Source organism: Danio aesculapii, chromosome 6, assembly GCF_903798145.1.
Source record: "Danio aesculapii chromosome 6, fDanAes4.1, whole genome shotgun sequence".
In the NCBI taxonomy this organism is placed as follows: Eukaryota; Metazoa; Chordata; class Actinopteri; order Cypriniformes; family Danionidae; genus Danio; species Danio aesculapii.
This window is the reverse complement of record NC_079440.1, coordinates 52,159,413-52,177,110: the sequence shown is the minus strand read 5'-3', so window position 1 is coordinate 52,177,110 and position 17,698 is coordinate 52,159,413. Positions and strand designations below refer to the sequence as shown.

Below are 17,698 nucleotides of genomic sequence, written 5' to 3'. Positions count from 1 at the left end.
TTGGTGCCATCATATTAGAGTGCTTCATCTACACTAAAAATGTTCACATACAAACGATAATGTATGGAGCCAAATCAGTCTCAAATGTGCTTTGAGTTTACAAATTGGATTTGTGTATTTATGAATCGTGTTTTGAGTTTACGAATTGCATTTGTGTATTTATGAATCGTGTTTTGACATACGAATCAGATTTGTGTATTTATGAATCGTGATTTGAATTACGAATCGGATTTGTGTGTTTTTGAATCGTCTTTTGAATATACGAACAGGATTTGTGTATTTATGAACCGTCTTTTGAAATTCCGAACAGGATTTGTGTATTTATGAATCGTGTTTTGAATTACGAACTGGATGTGTATTTATGAATCGTGTTTTGAATAACGATTTGGATTTGTGCATTTATGAATCGTGTTTTGAATTACGATTTGGATTTGTGCATTTATGAATCGTCTTTTGAATTTACGAATTGAATTTGTGTGTTTATGAATGATGTTTTAAATTTATAAATTGGATTTGTGTATTTATGAATCGTGATTTGAATTTAAGAATCAGATTTGTGTGTTTTTGAATCGTCTTTTGAATTTACGAACAGGATTTGTGTATTTATGAATCGTGTTTTGAATAACGATTTGAATTTGTGTGTTTATGAATGGTGTTTAAAATTTATAAATTGGATTTGAGTATTTATAAAACGTCTTTTAAACGTACGAATTGGATTTGTGTATTTACAAATCATGTTTTGAATTTACAAACTGGATTTTTGCATTTATGAATCGTATTTTGAATTTATTAATTAGATTTGTGTATTTATGAATCGCGTTTTGAATTTATGATTTAGATGTGTGTATTTATGAATCGTCTTTTGAATAGACAAATTGGATTTGTATATTTACGAATCGTGTTTTGAATTTACGAATTGGATTTGTGCATTTACGAATCATCTTTAAAATTTACAAATTGGATTTGTGTATTTATGAATAGTGTATTAAATTTACGAATTGGATTTGTATAAATAAGAATCATGTTTTGAATTGACAAATTGGATATTGTGTTTTTATGAATCATCTTTTGAATTTTCGAATTGGATTTGTGCATTTATGAATTGTGTACTAAACTTACGAATGGGACTTTTGTACTTACGAATCGTCTTTTGAATTTACGAATTGGATTTGTGTACTTACGTATCGTCTTTTGAATTCACAAATTGGATTAGTGTTTTTCTGTATCCTGTTTTAAATTTATGAATTGGATTTGGGTATTTAAAAATCGTCTTTAGAATTTACTAATTGGATTTGTGTATTTATGAATCCGGTTTTAAATTTACAAATCAGATTTGTGTATTTATGAATCGTACTTTGCGAATTGGATTTTGTGAATACGAGTTCTGTTGTGGATGTATGAATTATATTTTGTAAATATATTATTTTTGAGACTAATCTGGCTCCAGAAGAACAGCCAAAGAACGTTTTCCCGTTTTAGTGTCCCAGTCATGTCAACGTACCCTGAGTGGTTGCATAAGATACGTGTTGGAAACTTCAATGCAAGTATATTACATTTTTGCCTCCTTTTTCCACCAGGCAAAAATTGCACATCCAACAAAATACTAGTTACGTGATTAATTAATTTAAGTTTAAAGAGTGTTATGTCTGTAAGTAGGAATTTCTCAAAATTTCTCAAACATGAACTAAAAAACTAAATGTGAAGAAAGAATAAATCTCAGCATTCAAAAGTGTAATAAATGTTGTCTGTGGATCGCCGAGAACAGCACCAGCTGTGCCAGAAAACGAAATATCTAAGCGTCATGTGCCAGACAGAACAATTGCTGGAATTTTCCCTGATATTTATTGCCCGAATGGCTTGCGGTGTGATGGCTATCCCTCAGATTCAATGTCTCGGGTCTTTATGGTTTCAAAAAAGTAAAATACAACCGCACTGACAGCTGCCTAACACTGCCAAAGAAAGCAATGGTGAACCAAGACATATCATTGGACCTGTGGGAAGAGCGAAGCAATTTAAAGTGGAAAGATAAATTACAGACCACTGAAGAGTGGATTTCATTTTCATCACAAGTTATGCTTATGGTAAACGCTACGTGTGTGTGTGTGTGTGTGTGTGTGTGCTTGTTTTCAATGAGTCAAGACAAGTTGACAGCAAATATGTGGGTCTTTTCCCCACGTCAAATTGAGTTGACAGCCACTGCGGGTGAATCCCTTCAAGTTGAATGGAGATGACTGGATGTGGAGTCTTTTGTGGCAAAGACGGTGGAATTCACCTGGCATCGGAGAGATCGCACTTGTTGCCAGCGATAGCCACCACGATGTTGGGTGGTCCGTGCTGGCGAAGCTCCTTCACCCAGTTCTTCAATGTCTGGAATGATTCCTGAATGAAAGATGAAGACAAGTGATACTGCTACATCATGATTAGACTATAAAGTTGAATTTATTTTGCTAGCACACATTGTTATTCTTTAGGTGAAGAATGAATCCGTGCAAGTTAATCCACTGAAGGAAAAAAAACGTTTGTTTTGGTAAATGTCAATCAAATTCGGAGCATTTGCTTCTGTGTTTGGAGTGGTGGTCTATCTCTGTTGAAGTCAGTTTGGCGCATCAGACACAATATTTTTAACCACGCCCCTCTTACCGTAGGTTTGCTATGAGGGAATGATGCGTTAAAAAGAATGCCCCGCCCCCTACTCAATATTCTGTTTCAGTTGGAAGTGCATCAACATACCGAAATAAAAAAGCAACTTTCGGTTCACGTGGACTTTGAGGTTATTATCTACTGAACTTCATGCTGCTTGAAACATATGCCATCCCATTTGTTCTTTCATCAGTTGTTCAATTTAACAAACAAAAGGAGCTACTTAAAAAAACTAGGTAGTCACTTCAGTCCTACAAAAACTACTAGTGTGCAGTGTACATCTTAAAGATAATTTAGTTTTGACACCTGGTGGACTGAGAAAAAAGGAGTTGTTCCCTGTCTTTTTGCATGGAACGACTGTACTCTTCCCACACTAAGAGCTTGGGATCAACCTAGAGGATCCGTCCCAGTGACATCTCCGTCTGACTATGAGAGGATCGAACCACAAACGGCACCTGATCATGTTTAGTGTAAATATATATTTTGTAAGCACACTAAAGACGCATAGCATTTTATTAATAGGATGTACATTGCAGCATTGCGTTTTGTAATTGAATATCTGTGTATTCAAACATATCTTGTGGTTAACAGGAAAAAGAGAGACTCAGTCACAAAGTTTGCCTAATTGTGTGTGTTATGCAGGTATATTGATTAATATCCAAGAAACCCAAATGTTGTAGTGAATAATTATAATATTTTATTTATTGTATTTATACTACTATATTACTATTATTTCTATTTACAATGTGTAAAATTATACATCTCGTATGCATGTACAGTGCATTTGAAAAGTATTCATAGCGCTTCACTTTTTCCACATTTTTTATGTTACAGCTTTATTCCAAAATGGATTAAATAATTTTTTTCCTCAAAATTCTACACACAATAACCCCTTAATGACAATGTGAAAAAAAAGATTTTTTTTTTTGATTGTTGCAAATGTATTAAAAATAAAAAAGCTGAAAAATCACATGTACATAGGTATTCACAGCCTTTGCTGTGAAGCTCTAAAGTGAGCTCAGGTACACTCTGTTTCCACTGATCATTCTTGAGATGTTTCAGCATATTAATTGGAGTTCACCTGCGGTAAATTCAGTTGATTGGACATGATTTGAATAGCCATACACCTGTTTATATAAGGGCCCAGGGTTGACAGTGCAAGTCAAAGCACAAACCAACCATGAAGACAAAGGAATTGTCTGTAGACCTCCGAGACAGGATTGTCATGACGCACAAGGCTGTGGAAGGTTACAGAAAATTTTCTGCTGCTCTGAAAGTTCCAATGAGCACAGTGGCCTCCATCATCCGTAAGTTGAAGATGTTTGGAAACACCAGGACTCTTCCTAGAGCTGGCCGGCCATCTAAGCTGAGTGATCGGGGACAAGGGCCTTAGTCAGGGAGGTGATCAATAACCCGATGGTCACTGTGTCTGAGCTCCAGCGTTCTTCTGTAGAGAGGAAAACCTTACAAAAGGACAACCATCTGTGCAGCAATCCACCAATCAGGCCTGTATGGTAGAGTGGCTAGACGAAAGCCGCTCCCCACCTAGAATTTGCCAAAAGGCATCTGAAGGACTCTCAGACCATAAGAAACTAAATTCTCTGGTCTGATGAGAATAAAATTGAACTCTTTGGAGTGAATGCCAGGTGTTGCGTTTGGGGAAAACCAGGCACCACTCATCACCAGGCTAATACCGTCCCTACAGGGAAGCATGGTGGTGGTAGCATCATGCTGTGGGGATGTTTTTCAGCAGCAGGAACTGGAAGACTAGTCAGGATAGAGGGAAAGATGAATGCAGCAATGTACAGAGACATCCTGAATGAAAACCTGCTTTAGACTGTTTTTGACCTCAGACTGGGGCGACGGTTCCTCTTCCAGCAGGACAATGACCCAAAGCACACTGCCAAAACATCAATGGAGTGGCTTCACAACAACTCGGTAAATGTCCTTGAGTGGCCCAGCCAGAGCCCAGGCCTAAATCTTATTGAACATCTCTGGAGAGATTTGAAAATGGCTGTACACTGTCGCTTCCCATCCAACCTGATAGATCTTGAGAGGAACTGCAAAGAGGAATGGGCAAAAATTCCCAAAGACACGTGTGCCAAGCTTGTGGCATCATATTCAAAAAGACTTGAGGCTGTAATTGCTGCCAAAGGTGCATCAACAAAGTATTGAGCAAAGGCTGTGAATACTTGTAAAAAATGTGATTTTTCAGTTTTTTTATTTTTAATACATTTGAAACAATTTCAAAAAATCTTTTTCACATTGTCATTATGGGGTCTACAAAAAAAAGCTACCAAAAAAAGACATGATCCCAACGAAATTTGAGCAACCACTGAGCCACAAGAGCATCAACAGGGAAAAGAATGAAAGCAAATTAGTGCACTGACATATTCAACAATGTAGTGAAGATGTCCTCTCCTGTCACTGATAAACTACTTTGTTTTTTTTATTTTAAACATGCTAATTTCTTGGTAATGAAAATGTGAAATCTTCACCTCTTCCTTCATAGCGGAAGTGAACACGCACACACTTGCGTCTCAGAAGCTCACTGGCTCACCTTTTATAGTAGAAATGAGCACAAATATCATACATACTGTACAGTACCGAACCATACTGCCATTATTATATGACCTGGAGATCGGCTGAGTGAATAAAAAAAAATGGTAACACACAAATGTAGAAAAAGAGCCTATTCCCAAAAAACAGTGGAGTCGTCCTTTAACCCACTCTTCACTGAAAGCCTTACCTCAGCCCATAACTCTTTTAGTGTTCCATGGAAAAATATATATCTTATGTAGTTGAAGTGACATGAAGTTGAGTACATGATAAAAGAACTCTCATTTCTGGGTGAACTATCCCTTTAATAGCTTTACCAGAAGAAAGATTTGTGTGGTAATAACGAAGAAATGTTTCAGTACCTCTTTAGTGATGTCATAGACGATGATGGCCGCAGCAGAGCCTCTGTAGTACATGGGAGCCAGAGCACGAAACTAAAAGTGGAACAGATAGCATGCAGATGTGAGAGAAAAGACATGGCCAGTGTTTAAAACAAACAAACAAAAGGAGAATTTAATCATCACTGATAACAATAAGTCATACTTTCTTATGGGTAAAGAGGATGATCTCGGCAAATGCTTATTATATTTTTATGAAATGTAGGAGAAATTTGCCCAAAGCTTGTTTGTGCCATTAAATTAAAAACTCAAATGATTTTTTTTCTTTAAATTGTATCCCAGAATTCAATTCATTTTCACTTCAATTGCACTTTTACAATGTAGATTGTGTCAAAGCAGCTTAACATAGAAGATTATATTAGATTGAAAGTTGAAGATCAGTTTAGTTCAGTTCAGTGTCATTTAGGCCCAATTCCAATTCTCTTTAGCTTTGCGTAGGGCTAAGGGGAAGGGGTGAACAGCCCTTCGAACGAAGATTTTTCAGGACCACAGTCGAAACCAAGGAATAAGAAAATTTCCCAAACACCAGCCACAATGGCAGGATCACAGCACCCAGAAGGAGATCCACAAATTAGTATTTTTTGTCATTACAATGAATTTTTAAAACAAACAAACACATGTTTTAATATAATGATAACCGCGTTCGTGTTTTACCGTCATGCTTTAAAAAATAAATGCTAAAAAAAAAAAGAAAACGCTAAATTTCGCGATCCATAATCATAACTCCTGTACAGCAGTCCCACAAGATTCTGACACTCGAATACCCAGTCAGTAATGTCTAGTGGCTGGGAATGACCCTTTTACAGTGTCTGCTATAATGGTTTTTGGTGTTTTTGTTTTTGGTGTGTTTACATAGATAAATGTGGCCACTGTGTAGATGCACAGTACAGTTACGAACTTATTGCCACATTAGATCGTTATGATAACATGATATATGCCTTCGGTGATTTCCTGAATATAAATACCAAAAAAAATAGCACAACTGGAATAACAACAGCAGTCGCCATCATCTGATCTCATATGAAGCAAGAGATCGTGATGACATATGGTGACGTGTACAGGTACTGTAGTGCTGTCCCATTTCTTAGGGTTAAAATTTTAAAGCCCTTACCCTTCACCCTCGGGTTTAAGGGCAAAGGGGGAGGGGGAGGGGTAAGGGTACAGAAATAGAATTGGGATTGGGTCTTAATTTTCACTGCTGAAAGTCCAAACACTGAAGAGCAAATCCATCGATGCGCAGCTCCACAAGTTCCAAACCAAGCAAGCCTGTGGCAACTGAGTATAATTATTCATTCATTCATTTTCTTTTCTGCTTAGTCCCTTTATTAATCTGGGGTCGCCACATCGGAATGAACCGCCAACTTATCCAGCATTTGTTTTATGCAGCGGATGCCCTTCCAGCTGCAACCCATCACTGGGAAACACATACACACTTATTCACACACACATACACTACAGACAATTTAGCATACCCAATTCACCTGTACCGCATGTCTTTTGACTGTGGGGGAAACCGGAGCACCCGGAGGAAACCCACGCGAACGCAGGGAGAACATGCAAACACAGAAACACCAACTGATCTAGCCGAGGCTCGAACCAGCGACCTTCTTGCTGTGAGGCGACAGCACTACCTACTGCGCCACCTATAATTATTATTTTAAAAAAAAATTAAAATAGAGTTGCACTTCAGAAGAAAAAGCTAAGTGTGCAATGTGAAAAAAAGAAATTGTGAGATATATTAATTAATTTTTTTACCTTGCATTCAACATGTCAAGTTTATTCAGACTTTCCCTCAGAACTGTGATTTACATCTTGCAATGCCGTGTTCATACTTAGCAACTCTGACTAACTAGCTTTTTCCTCAAAACTTTGATTTTGCAATTCTGACTATCTTTGGAAGTGCAACTTTAGCCAGATTAGTTTAAAAAATAATACATTTACAAAATATAAAATTTATTCATCCAAAACACAATTCCCATTTACAAATTTCAGTTCATAAGTTCAAAACACGATTCAAAAATATACACAAATCCAATTCCTAAATTCAAAACACGATTCATAAATACAGAAATCAAAATTTTTAAATTCAAAACACGATTCATAAATACAGAAATCAAAATTTTAAATTCAAAACACAATTCAAAACACGATTCACAAACGAATCCAATTCGTAAATTCAAAACACTGTTAAAAATACACAAATCCAATTCGTAATTTCAAAACACCATTCAAAAATGCACAAACCTAATTCATTTGGCAAAAAGATTTATGATTTTAAAATTGTGAATTCATGAATTGTGTTTTGAATTCACAAATTGGATTTTGTAAATGTGAATCGTGCTGTGCAAGTATGAATTTTATTTTGTAGTTTTAACATTTATGTATTATTTTTGAGACTGATCATACTTCTATACTATCTTGTGTCCTGAGAGTACACAACTATTACATTTATACCTATAATTTTGGAAATACAAACCTAAATTCCAATTCTCTCTTTTTCATAGATGTGCACCTTTATATCTGTATTTCAAAATTGCAAGATATTAAGTCAAAATTCTTAGAAACATCCAGAATTGTAAGAAAGACTACAAACTTAAACTAGAAATAATGTTACAATTCCAAGATAAATAGAAAGAAAAAGATTTCAATTTAGAATTCTGGCATTATGTTATCAGATTCCTGAGCTTGTACTTACAACTTTAAGTTTCTCCAAATCACGAGAATTTTTTGCCCTTTCTTTTTCATTCTTTGACAAAAACAAGCTTCCTCACACCAAGTTTCATGCTGCATTAAATGGACAAGTCAAACACAAACAAATGTGTGTTATTCCAACTTGTTCTCTTTAAACAGAACTTTTGGTGGTGGTTAGGAAAAACCACACTGAAAAACCCCTAGACATGAGCAACCTAAAGAAGAGTTGGGTTTCAGACGGCCATGCCAAGGGGGCTTGAGTTGAGGAAGAGCACAGAACTGCGCATCAACACATGTGGGAGCCATCAGGGGAAAGATGAGCACGACGTGTCAGAATAAGTTAACGTTTAATCATTACAAAATAGCATAGCTGGGTTGTTCAACCCCAGTCATCAAATATATACAAAAAAGTCTGAGATTAATAAAAACAAGCTGGATCCAGTATGCCATTCCACTGAAAAAAAGAGGGTGAAAAGTGCATTTGAAAGTGAATTATTAAGAGAGAGACGGTAGTGGAAGAACTGTTCATTTTCCCCCCAACATACTTTCTAAAGGAATGAGCTTGGCTATAAAATAATCTATTAAATCAAATGCACAGTTAAGAAATGTATATTTTTGCCAAATTTACTGTTTTGGCAAATTATTGACATCTTACAGGTTAATAAAGAATCAATGGTTATGAGCTGCAAATTGGTGCATGCTAAAATACGGTAATCATGTTGTCAATTATGTTCAGTTTCTTGAACAGAACAACTGTTTTGCTTCATGAAATTTAATTTCATCAGCCACAAAAATATGAAGGATAACAATAAAAGAAGTTAACCCTAGAGTTAAACTGTTGAGTTTTACCATTTTTGAATCCATACAGCCGATTTCCTGGTCTGGCTAGAACTTTTAAATTAGATTAGCTTAGCATAATTCATTGAATCAGATTAGACCACTAGCTTCTTGGTCTAAAAATCTAAAAATTATCATTTTGATAGCTTTCCTATTTAAAACTTGATTATCTGTAGTTATATCCTGTACTATGACCAACAGAAAATGAAACATTTTCTATCTTCTGGCCGTATATGGAAGTAGGAACTATCCTTTCATTCTGGCTTAATAAGCAAGGAACTGTTTTCATACCATGGCTGGTGCAGGCACAATGACATTACACACTTATAGGGACTATTTTCAGGTTATGTGTAATATCAAAGTTATCAAAACTCTTTTTTTTTTTAAAGCAAGATGCTAACGGTTTAATCAGATTCAATGATTTTTGCTAAGCTAAGCTAAGCTAAAAGTGATTGCAGCGGACTTGTAAATCGGCTGAATAGATTCAGAAGTGGTAAAACTCAACTGTTTAACTCAAGATGACTTGTAAAATGAGCATATTTTCTAAAAACTGAAGTGTTCCTTAAATGTTCAGCTGAAAAAAAAGAAGAAAAAAATGATTCATTGACAACTTGGATGGCCTGAGAGTAAAATGAACATCAAATTTTCATTATGTTCATTATTTGAATGATGCGTTTAAGGTAATATTTAGTAATAACTCTATTTATTTTACATAACATGTATATTATTTAACTCGTACAAACTCTGAATATAAATTGGATTTACATTAAGAAAACAGATCAGAGCTCTGTTTAATCCATCTCTTTCCCCGATGAAGTGAATAAATCAAGTTTGACTGACATGGTTTCTCACATTTATAGCTGTTTTTGGCAAAGTTTGCTGCACAAGGAAGAGGAAACGCTTTAGTTTGGCTTTTGACTAAAATTGCAGGATGTCTCCTCAGACACATCCCAGGATTCCAGACTGTGTGGTCCCTCTCCAACTCTCCCCCTCCACTCTCTCTCATCCAACTTCCTCCAGTCACTCAAAACCTCTCACTATCAGAGCAAAGAGTCAGTCTTAAAGAGATAGTTCACCCAAAACTGAAATTTACCAATCATTTAGTCAGGGTCATGTGGTTCAAAAACTGAAAGAGTCTCTTTTATCAGCTGAACACAAAAGATGATATTTTGAAGAATATTGGAAAAGGAAAGTCCAGCAGGGGAAAAATACCATGGAGGTCACTGGTTACAGCTAAAGTTTTCACAATACTGAATTTCGGTACCAATCGGTACTGAAATTTAAAAAACGTCCATTTCCCGCTAACATTAAAGCGTGTTCTTAAACAGCGCTGATTTGCCATTGTGTTTACGTGCTCAGCAGAAATGACTGTGATTGGCTGTATCAGTTCACCGCTGTTCACAGTCTGCAAACACACTGGATCGTTTTAAAGCCGTGAAGACCAGTCAGTTCATCAGTGGATCCCTTGCAAGTCAGCTCATAGACAAACCAGCTGATCGATGCAACTTTGAAACGCTCCAGTGTCTGTGTCTCTCTGTTTGCACTCAGTGAACAGCAGTGGCTGATGACCTTCACAGCCAATCACAGTAATTTCTGTTGAGCATGTGAACACAATGGCAAATCAGCTGTTTAAGAACACACTCAACAGAGCTCAAGTGTTAGCGGGAAATGGACGTTTTTAAAATTTCAATACTGACTGGTACCGAAATTCAGTATCGTGACAGGTTTCCAACATTCTTCAAGATATTTTGTGTTCAACAGAGGAAAGAAATTCATTTAAAATGTGACAGAATTTTCTTTTTTGGGTGAAGTATCTCTTTATAAAAAGGACGTCCTAGCTATATCATTTTATTGTAAATATTGTAGCAAATTGTTTTTAAATGCACTACTGAAAAAGCTGTTACACTGTAAAACAAATGATTTTTGTAAAATTGTTGCAAACAATTTATATGGGCTGAATTTAAACAAACTAATTAAATTTAGTAATGTTTAACTTAATTTGCTAACCTTAAAACTATTTTGTAAATCCAATCAATAGGTTTTTTCAGTGAACAACATATGGGATGATTAAGGTTTGTAATTTTTGCAAGGAGTCTCTTATGTTCATCTAAGCTGCATTTAAGTGACCTAAAATACAGAAAAACATTCCCCAAAAAACATAACATTTTTAAATGACTTGTTTCCTATGCCATTTGTTTTTGTGATACCCAGTGTTGGGTTACTTTGTAAGCCTTAATTGTAAATCTTACTATTTTAAAACTGCAAAAATAACAACACATACGTTGACATAGCTTTTTATTTTATATACACTTACCGGCCACTTTATTAGGTACACCTTACTAGTAACAGGTTGGAGCCCCTTTTATCTTCAGAACTGCCTTAATCCTTCGTACCATAGATTTAACAAGGTATTGGAAATATTCCTCAGAGATTTTGGTCCATATTGACATGATAGCATCACATTAGCTATGTTTCCATCCACCTATTTTTATGCACATTTTGCATATGTTCATAAAAAACCGGTTGATGGAAACGACATGATGCGTGTACATTTTGAAAATGTGCATAAAAAACATGCGCATAACTGAGTAGGATAAACTTTTTATTTGATAAGAAAAGATGTGCATAAACTACGATGGAAACACTTTTACCGCACAAATTTCAGTACGCGCATTAAAAAAGGTCATCTGATTTTGTTATAAGAGATCATGTGATGATGAAAATGTGCGTAAATGGACAAACCAGCACGCTGAGCACACTGTAAACCATCTGAACTGTTTTTTTTTTTTTGCCATTCTAAAACGCCTTACCGTTTAAGTATTTGTGTTATTATATTATATTAACCTCCAGAATCAAGAGCATCTGTGCTCCGCGTCTGACACCTTGAAACGCCATGTCAGGATTGCCTTATGAGGCGCAAGTCATATATTAAATGAAGAAAAGATTGACGCAGCTCCTCCTACTGCAGTAAATTCAGTTTTTACTGTTGATATTTGCCGCCAGTTAATCAGGAAATGACGATTTTGTTTACTTTGACTAGTTGGATGGAAACACTGCTTTATTCGCACGTCTTTAATGCGATAATCCAGTTTTGCGCATAAAGTTCATTCACATTTTTGGATGGAAACATAGCTACAGTTGCCCACAGTGTGCCAGGAAAATATCCCCCACACTATTACACCACCACCACCAGTCTGAACTGTTGAAACAAGGACGGATCCACGCTTTCATGTTGTTGACGCCAAATTCTGACCCTACTATTCGAATGCAGCAGAAATCGAGACTCATCAGACCAGGCAAAGTTTTTCCAATCTTCTATAGTCTATATTTGGTGAGCCTGTGCGAATTGTAGCCTCAGTTTCCTGTATTTAGCTGACAGAAGTGGCTCGGTGTGGTCTTCTGCTGCTGTAGCCCATCCGCCTCAAGGTTGGATGTGTTGTGTGTTCAGAGATGCTCTTCTGCATTCCTCAGTTGTAACGAGTGGTTTTTTGAGTTACTGTTGACTTTCTATCAGCTTGAACCAGTCTGGCCATTCTCCTCTGACCTCTGGCATCAACAAGGCATTTGTGCCCACAGAACTGCCGCTCACTGGATATTTTCTCTTTTCCAAACCATGCTCTATAAACCTTAGAGATGGTTGTGTGTGAAAATCCCAGTAGATCAGCATTTTCTGCAGCAGATCGTCTTGACCATGTCTACATGCCTAAATGTACTGAGTTGCTGCCATGTGATTGGCTGATTAGAAATTTGCGTTACTGAGCAGTTGGACAGGTGTACCTAATAAAATGGCCGGTAAGTGTATATTTAAAAAAAAAAATGTTTTTTTTTTTTTGGGGGGGGGGGGGGTGGGGGGGGGGGGGGTTTACAAGGTTTCTACAGTACTGTACACTCAAAAAATAATTATTGCTGCTTGTTCAAACTACTTAAAAATGTTGATTCAGCTAATTTTATTTAAGTTTTAATCCACTTGAATTTATAAAAACAATTAAGTTAACTGAATCTAATTGTGTTGGGACAGCATGAAGGAATTGTGTGGAACCCTGCCTTTTTTTTACAGTGCACTCTTGAACTGATTGCATCCACAAAACCACTAAAGCAAAGAGCAAAAGTTGAAAACAGGTTTCTACAGTGCTGCTCTAAAAAGCAATGTGTTGGATAATTATCTAATCAAGAGCTTGACAGTCAGTGAAAAGCCCGATCACAGCTCTTGGAGGAGTACAGGAATCTGTGGAAAGAACTGTCTTCTTCTCACAAAATCACAATGGAGCTTGAAATTAAAAAAGAAAGAAGAAAGACACGAAGAAAGAGGAACAGAGGGAGAGCGAAAGAGAGAGTGAAAGAGAGAGAGTACACTGACTGCACTTCTAAAAGTCTGACAAGGCCTTAAGTTTCATCCCATCAGGCTCTGCAGCATCTTGAACAAAAGAAAGCAAAGAAAACTTGACCTGTTTAACCGCTCAAAGGCCATGATGATGAACCTGCACCATCTTTACCGGTGGGAAAACATCAAAGCGCTAAACAGGACCAGATGAGGGGAAAGAGGCGAGACAATCAGACTTTCCCATATGTTCAGTCTTTCATACTGAAGAGAGGGATTCATACATTTGAGACCACTGCAGATATTTTGCAGTTCTCAAATGAAATAAATGTTAAATTATTTTACAGTTATAAGAAATATATATAACAGCATGATGGCTCAGTGGTTAGCATTGTCGTCTCACAGCAAGAAGGTCGCTGATTTGAGTCCTTGCTGGACCAGTTTGGCATTTCTGTGTGGAGTTTGCATGTTCTCCCGTGGGTTTCCTCATGGTGTTTTAGTGTCCCCCACAGTCCAAAGATGTGCACTATAGGTGAATTGAATAAACTAAATTGGCTGTAGATTATGTGCATGAATGTGAGTGTATGGATGTTTCCCAGTGCTTGGTTGCAGCTGAAATGGCATCCGCTGCGTAAAACATATGCTGGATAAGTTGGCAGTTTCTTCTGCATCATTGTGGTGAACCCTGATGAATAAAGGACTAAGCCAAAGGAAACTGAATATATTTATACATATATACACTCACCGGCCACTTTATTAGGTACACCTTACGATTACCGGGTTGGAGCCCCTTTTGCCTTCAGAACTGCCTTAATCTTTCGTGGTCTAGATTAAACAAGGTACTGTAAATATTCCTCAGAGATTTTGGTCCATATTGACATGATAGCATCACACAGTTGCACATTTTCATACATTTGTCAGCTGCACATCCATGATGTGAATCTCCCATTCCACCACATCCCAAAGGTGCTCTATTGAATTGATATCTGCTGACTGTGGAGGCCATTTGAGTACAGTGAACTCATTGTCATGTTCAAGAAACCAGTCTGAGATGATTCACACTTTATGACATGGTGCGTTATCCTGCTGGAAGTAGCCATCAGTAGATGGGTACACTGTGGTTATAAAGGAATGGACATGGTCAGCAACAATACTCAGGTAGGCTGTGGTTTTATTTGTGTGCTTTTATTTTGTTGCCACCAAATTCTGACCCTACCATCCGAATGTCACGTTTTTTCCAATCTTCCATTGTCCAATTTTGGTGAGTCTGTGCGAACTGTAGCCTCAGTTTCCTGTTCTTAGCTGACAGGAGTGGCACCCAGTGGTCTTCTGCTGCTGTAGCCCATTCGCCTCAAGGTTGGATGTGTTGTGTGTTCAGAGATGCTCTTCTGCATACCTCGGTTGTAACGAGTGGGTATTTAAATTACTGTTGCCTTTCTATCAGCTCAAATCAGTCTGGCCATTCTCCTCTGACCTCTGACATCAACAAGGCATTGCGCCCACAGAACTGCCACTCACTGGATATTTTCTCTGTTTTGCACCATTCTCTGTAAACCCTAGAGATGGTTGTGCGTGAAAATCCCAGTAGATGAGCAGTTTCTGAAATACTCAGACCAGCCCGTCTGGCACCAACAACCATGCCATGTTCACACTCACTTAAATCACCTTTCTTCCCCATTCTGATGCTCAGTTTGAACTGCAGCATATCGTCTTGACCATTTCGACACGCCTAAATGCATTGAGTTGCTGCCATGTGATTGGCTGATTAAAAATTTGCATTAACGAGCAGTTGGACAGGTGTACCTAATAAAGTGGCCGGTGAGTGCACAGAGACAGTTTTTTAGATCAGAAGAATATTAATTATTACCCGTTTATTTTAATATGATCATTACATTAAAAATTAAAACAAATAAATACATATTTTAATTTAATTATTTATCCTAATAAATAACCTAGTAAAAATAGCTCTCCTCTAGGGAAGTGTTATATCACAAGAAATATTGCTAATCGTAATACTCAACAGCAATGATGTATAATTTCCGCCATATAACCAGCATCATTTTAAAGTGCAAAGGACATGATTTAACATAAAAAACCCCCTAAATCTGTTTATCTTTTTATCACAATAAATAAATAAATAAATAAATAAATAAATAAATAAATCTCAAACGTTTGTTTACTCTCCTTATAGTTTGTGCATGCTAATAAGTAGCAGAAAGTGGACTCAGAGCAGCAAGAGAAGTAATTCCTTAACACTTGGTATGATACTATTTTTTTAGCAGCTTGTGTGGGCTGCTTGGCATTCTACATTTAGCATCACATAACATCACAGACAAACATGAGAAGAGATCATATTCCAAACAGCCTCAAGACAGCCATCAAATCATGACAAGCGTACGTTTCAGCTGTCTCTTCTAACGCCGAGTGTTTAGAAGCAGAAGAGTGTTTACAGATTTATGAAGAAACCTGAATGACATTAAAGGGATAGTTCACAAAAAAAATTTACATTTACTCACTATTTTCTCTTCCTCAAGAGATTTACGAGTTTCTTGTTGAACAAAAAACAAGATATTTTGAGGAATGTTGGAAACCTGTAACCACTGACTTCGATAGTGTTTGTTTTTATGGAAGTCAATAGTTACAAGTTTCCAACATTCTTCAAAATATCTTCTTTTGTGCTCAACAGAAGGAAAAAAAACTCAAATTGGCTTGGAACAAGTGGAAAGCAAGTAAATGATGACAGAATTTTCAATTTTGGGTGAACTATCCCTTTAATGCTCGCATTTAGGAAACCTGCATGCAATACTGCCCCCTGTCAGTTCTATAGAGACACTGCAAAAATAGAAGTGAAAGAGCAAACATTGTATTTAATGGCTGTCAGCTTGTTGATGTGTTACCGCAGTGTCTGTGTGTGTGTAGTGATTGTTACTGTTTACCCTTTCTTGCCCTGCTGTGTCCCAGATGAGGAATTTGTGAAGCTCATTTTGGTACTGCACAGTCTTTGTCATAAACGATGCTCTAAAAAATAGAAACAGGCATGATTTAAAAATAAAAATAGCATTAAGCATACACTATATATCTAGACATGCGGGTTTTCCAGGTTTATACACATGCTACTAAGACTCTCAGCTTTGTTTAATACAGCTTTACTCTATTTAAATCCATTTTTATATTAGTGATAAATGAGGAAAATGTATTAGTGACGTGGATCTACTTGTAAGATAAATTCAGAAGTGTTTACAAGTGTGAATTCAATAACCTGAGCAAAAATTTTATATACTTTCATGCAGAAACTGCTAGTAAATTTTACAAAGAATCCCAAAAATATGCTGAATGCTGAAATTGTATTTTTTTCCAAACAAAATACCTCAATAATCTTTGTTTTACAATAATAAAATTAAAACAATTGCTTTAAAAGTAAAACAGCCATGTTTATAAATAGCATTAGGTATATTCTATACAAATAGCCAGGTTTGCCGATTGTATAACACATACACATGCTAATAAGGCTCTCTCAGCTTTGTTTAATACAGCAATATATTTAAATCCATTTATTTCAGAGTGATAAATGAGGAAAATATGTTAGTGACGTGGATCTACTTATAAAATAAATTCAGAAGAGTTTACTAGTGTAAATTCAACAATCTGAGCAGAAAATAAACACATTTTCACTCAGAGACTGATTAATTATTTCATGAATAATTACAAAAATATGCTGAATAGTGAAATAGTATTTTCACATACAACATACTACAATAATCTTGTTTTTTTTTAACAGAAAAAATAAACAATTGCTCTAAAAGTGGAATAGCCATTATTAAAAATATCGTTAAGCATTTGTTATAGAATTAGCCAGGTTTGTCAAGTTTTTAACACATACACTTGCTAATAAGACTCTCAGCTTTGTTTAATAGATATTTACTATATTTAAATCCATTTATGTCTGTGTGATACATGAGGAAAATATGTTTGGGACATGTGGATCTACCTATAAGATAAATTCAGAAGAGTTTACTAAAGTTAATTCTCAATTCTCAGACTGATTCATTACTTCATGATTAATCACAAAAATATGCTGAATAATGAAATTGCATTTTCTCATCCAAAACACTTCAATAATCTCTGTTTTATTTAAACTATAAAATAAATCAATTGCTCTAAAAGTAGAATAGCCATGATGAAAACAGTATTGGGCATACGCTACATATAGGCAGGTTTGCCAATTTTATAACACATGCTAATAACACTCTCAGTT

At 36.2% G+C, this 17,698-nt stretch overlaps 1 protein-coding gene across 1 annotated transcript in view; it reads right to left on the bottom strand.

Annotated features, from left to right (window-relative positions):
* rab22a (RAB22A, member RAS oncogene family) overlaps positions 1-17,698 on the bottom strand; it is a 35,766-nt gene that overhangs the window by 11,893 nt on the left and 6,175 nt on the right. The window contains exons 3-5 of the mRNA XM_056460485.1: positions 16,380-16,461; positions 5,562-5,633; positions 2,273-2,379 (exon numbers count right to left, since the gene is read on the bottom strand). Of these exons, the coding sequence (XP_056316460.1) occupies positions 2,273-2,379; positions 5,562-5,633; positions 16,380-16,461 (261 nt within the window). The remainder of the gene's footprint in view (positions 1-2,272; positions 2,380-5,561; positions 5,634-16,379; positions 16,462-17,698) is intronic.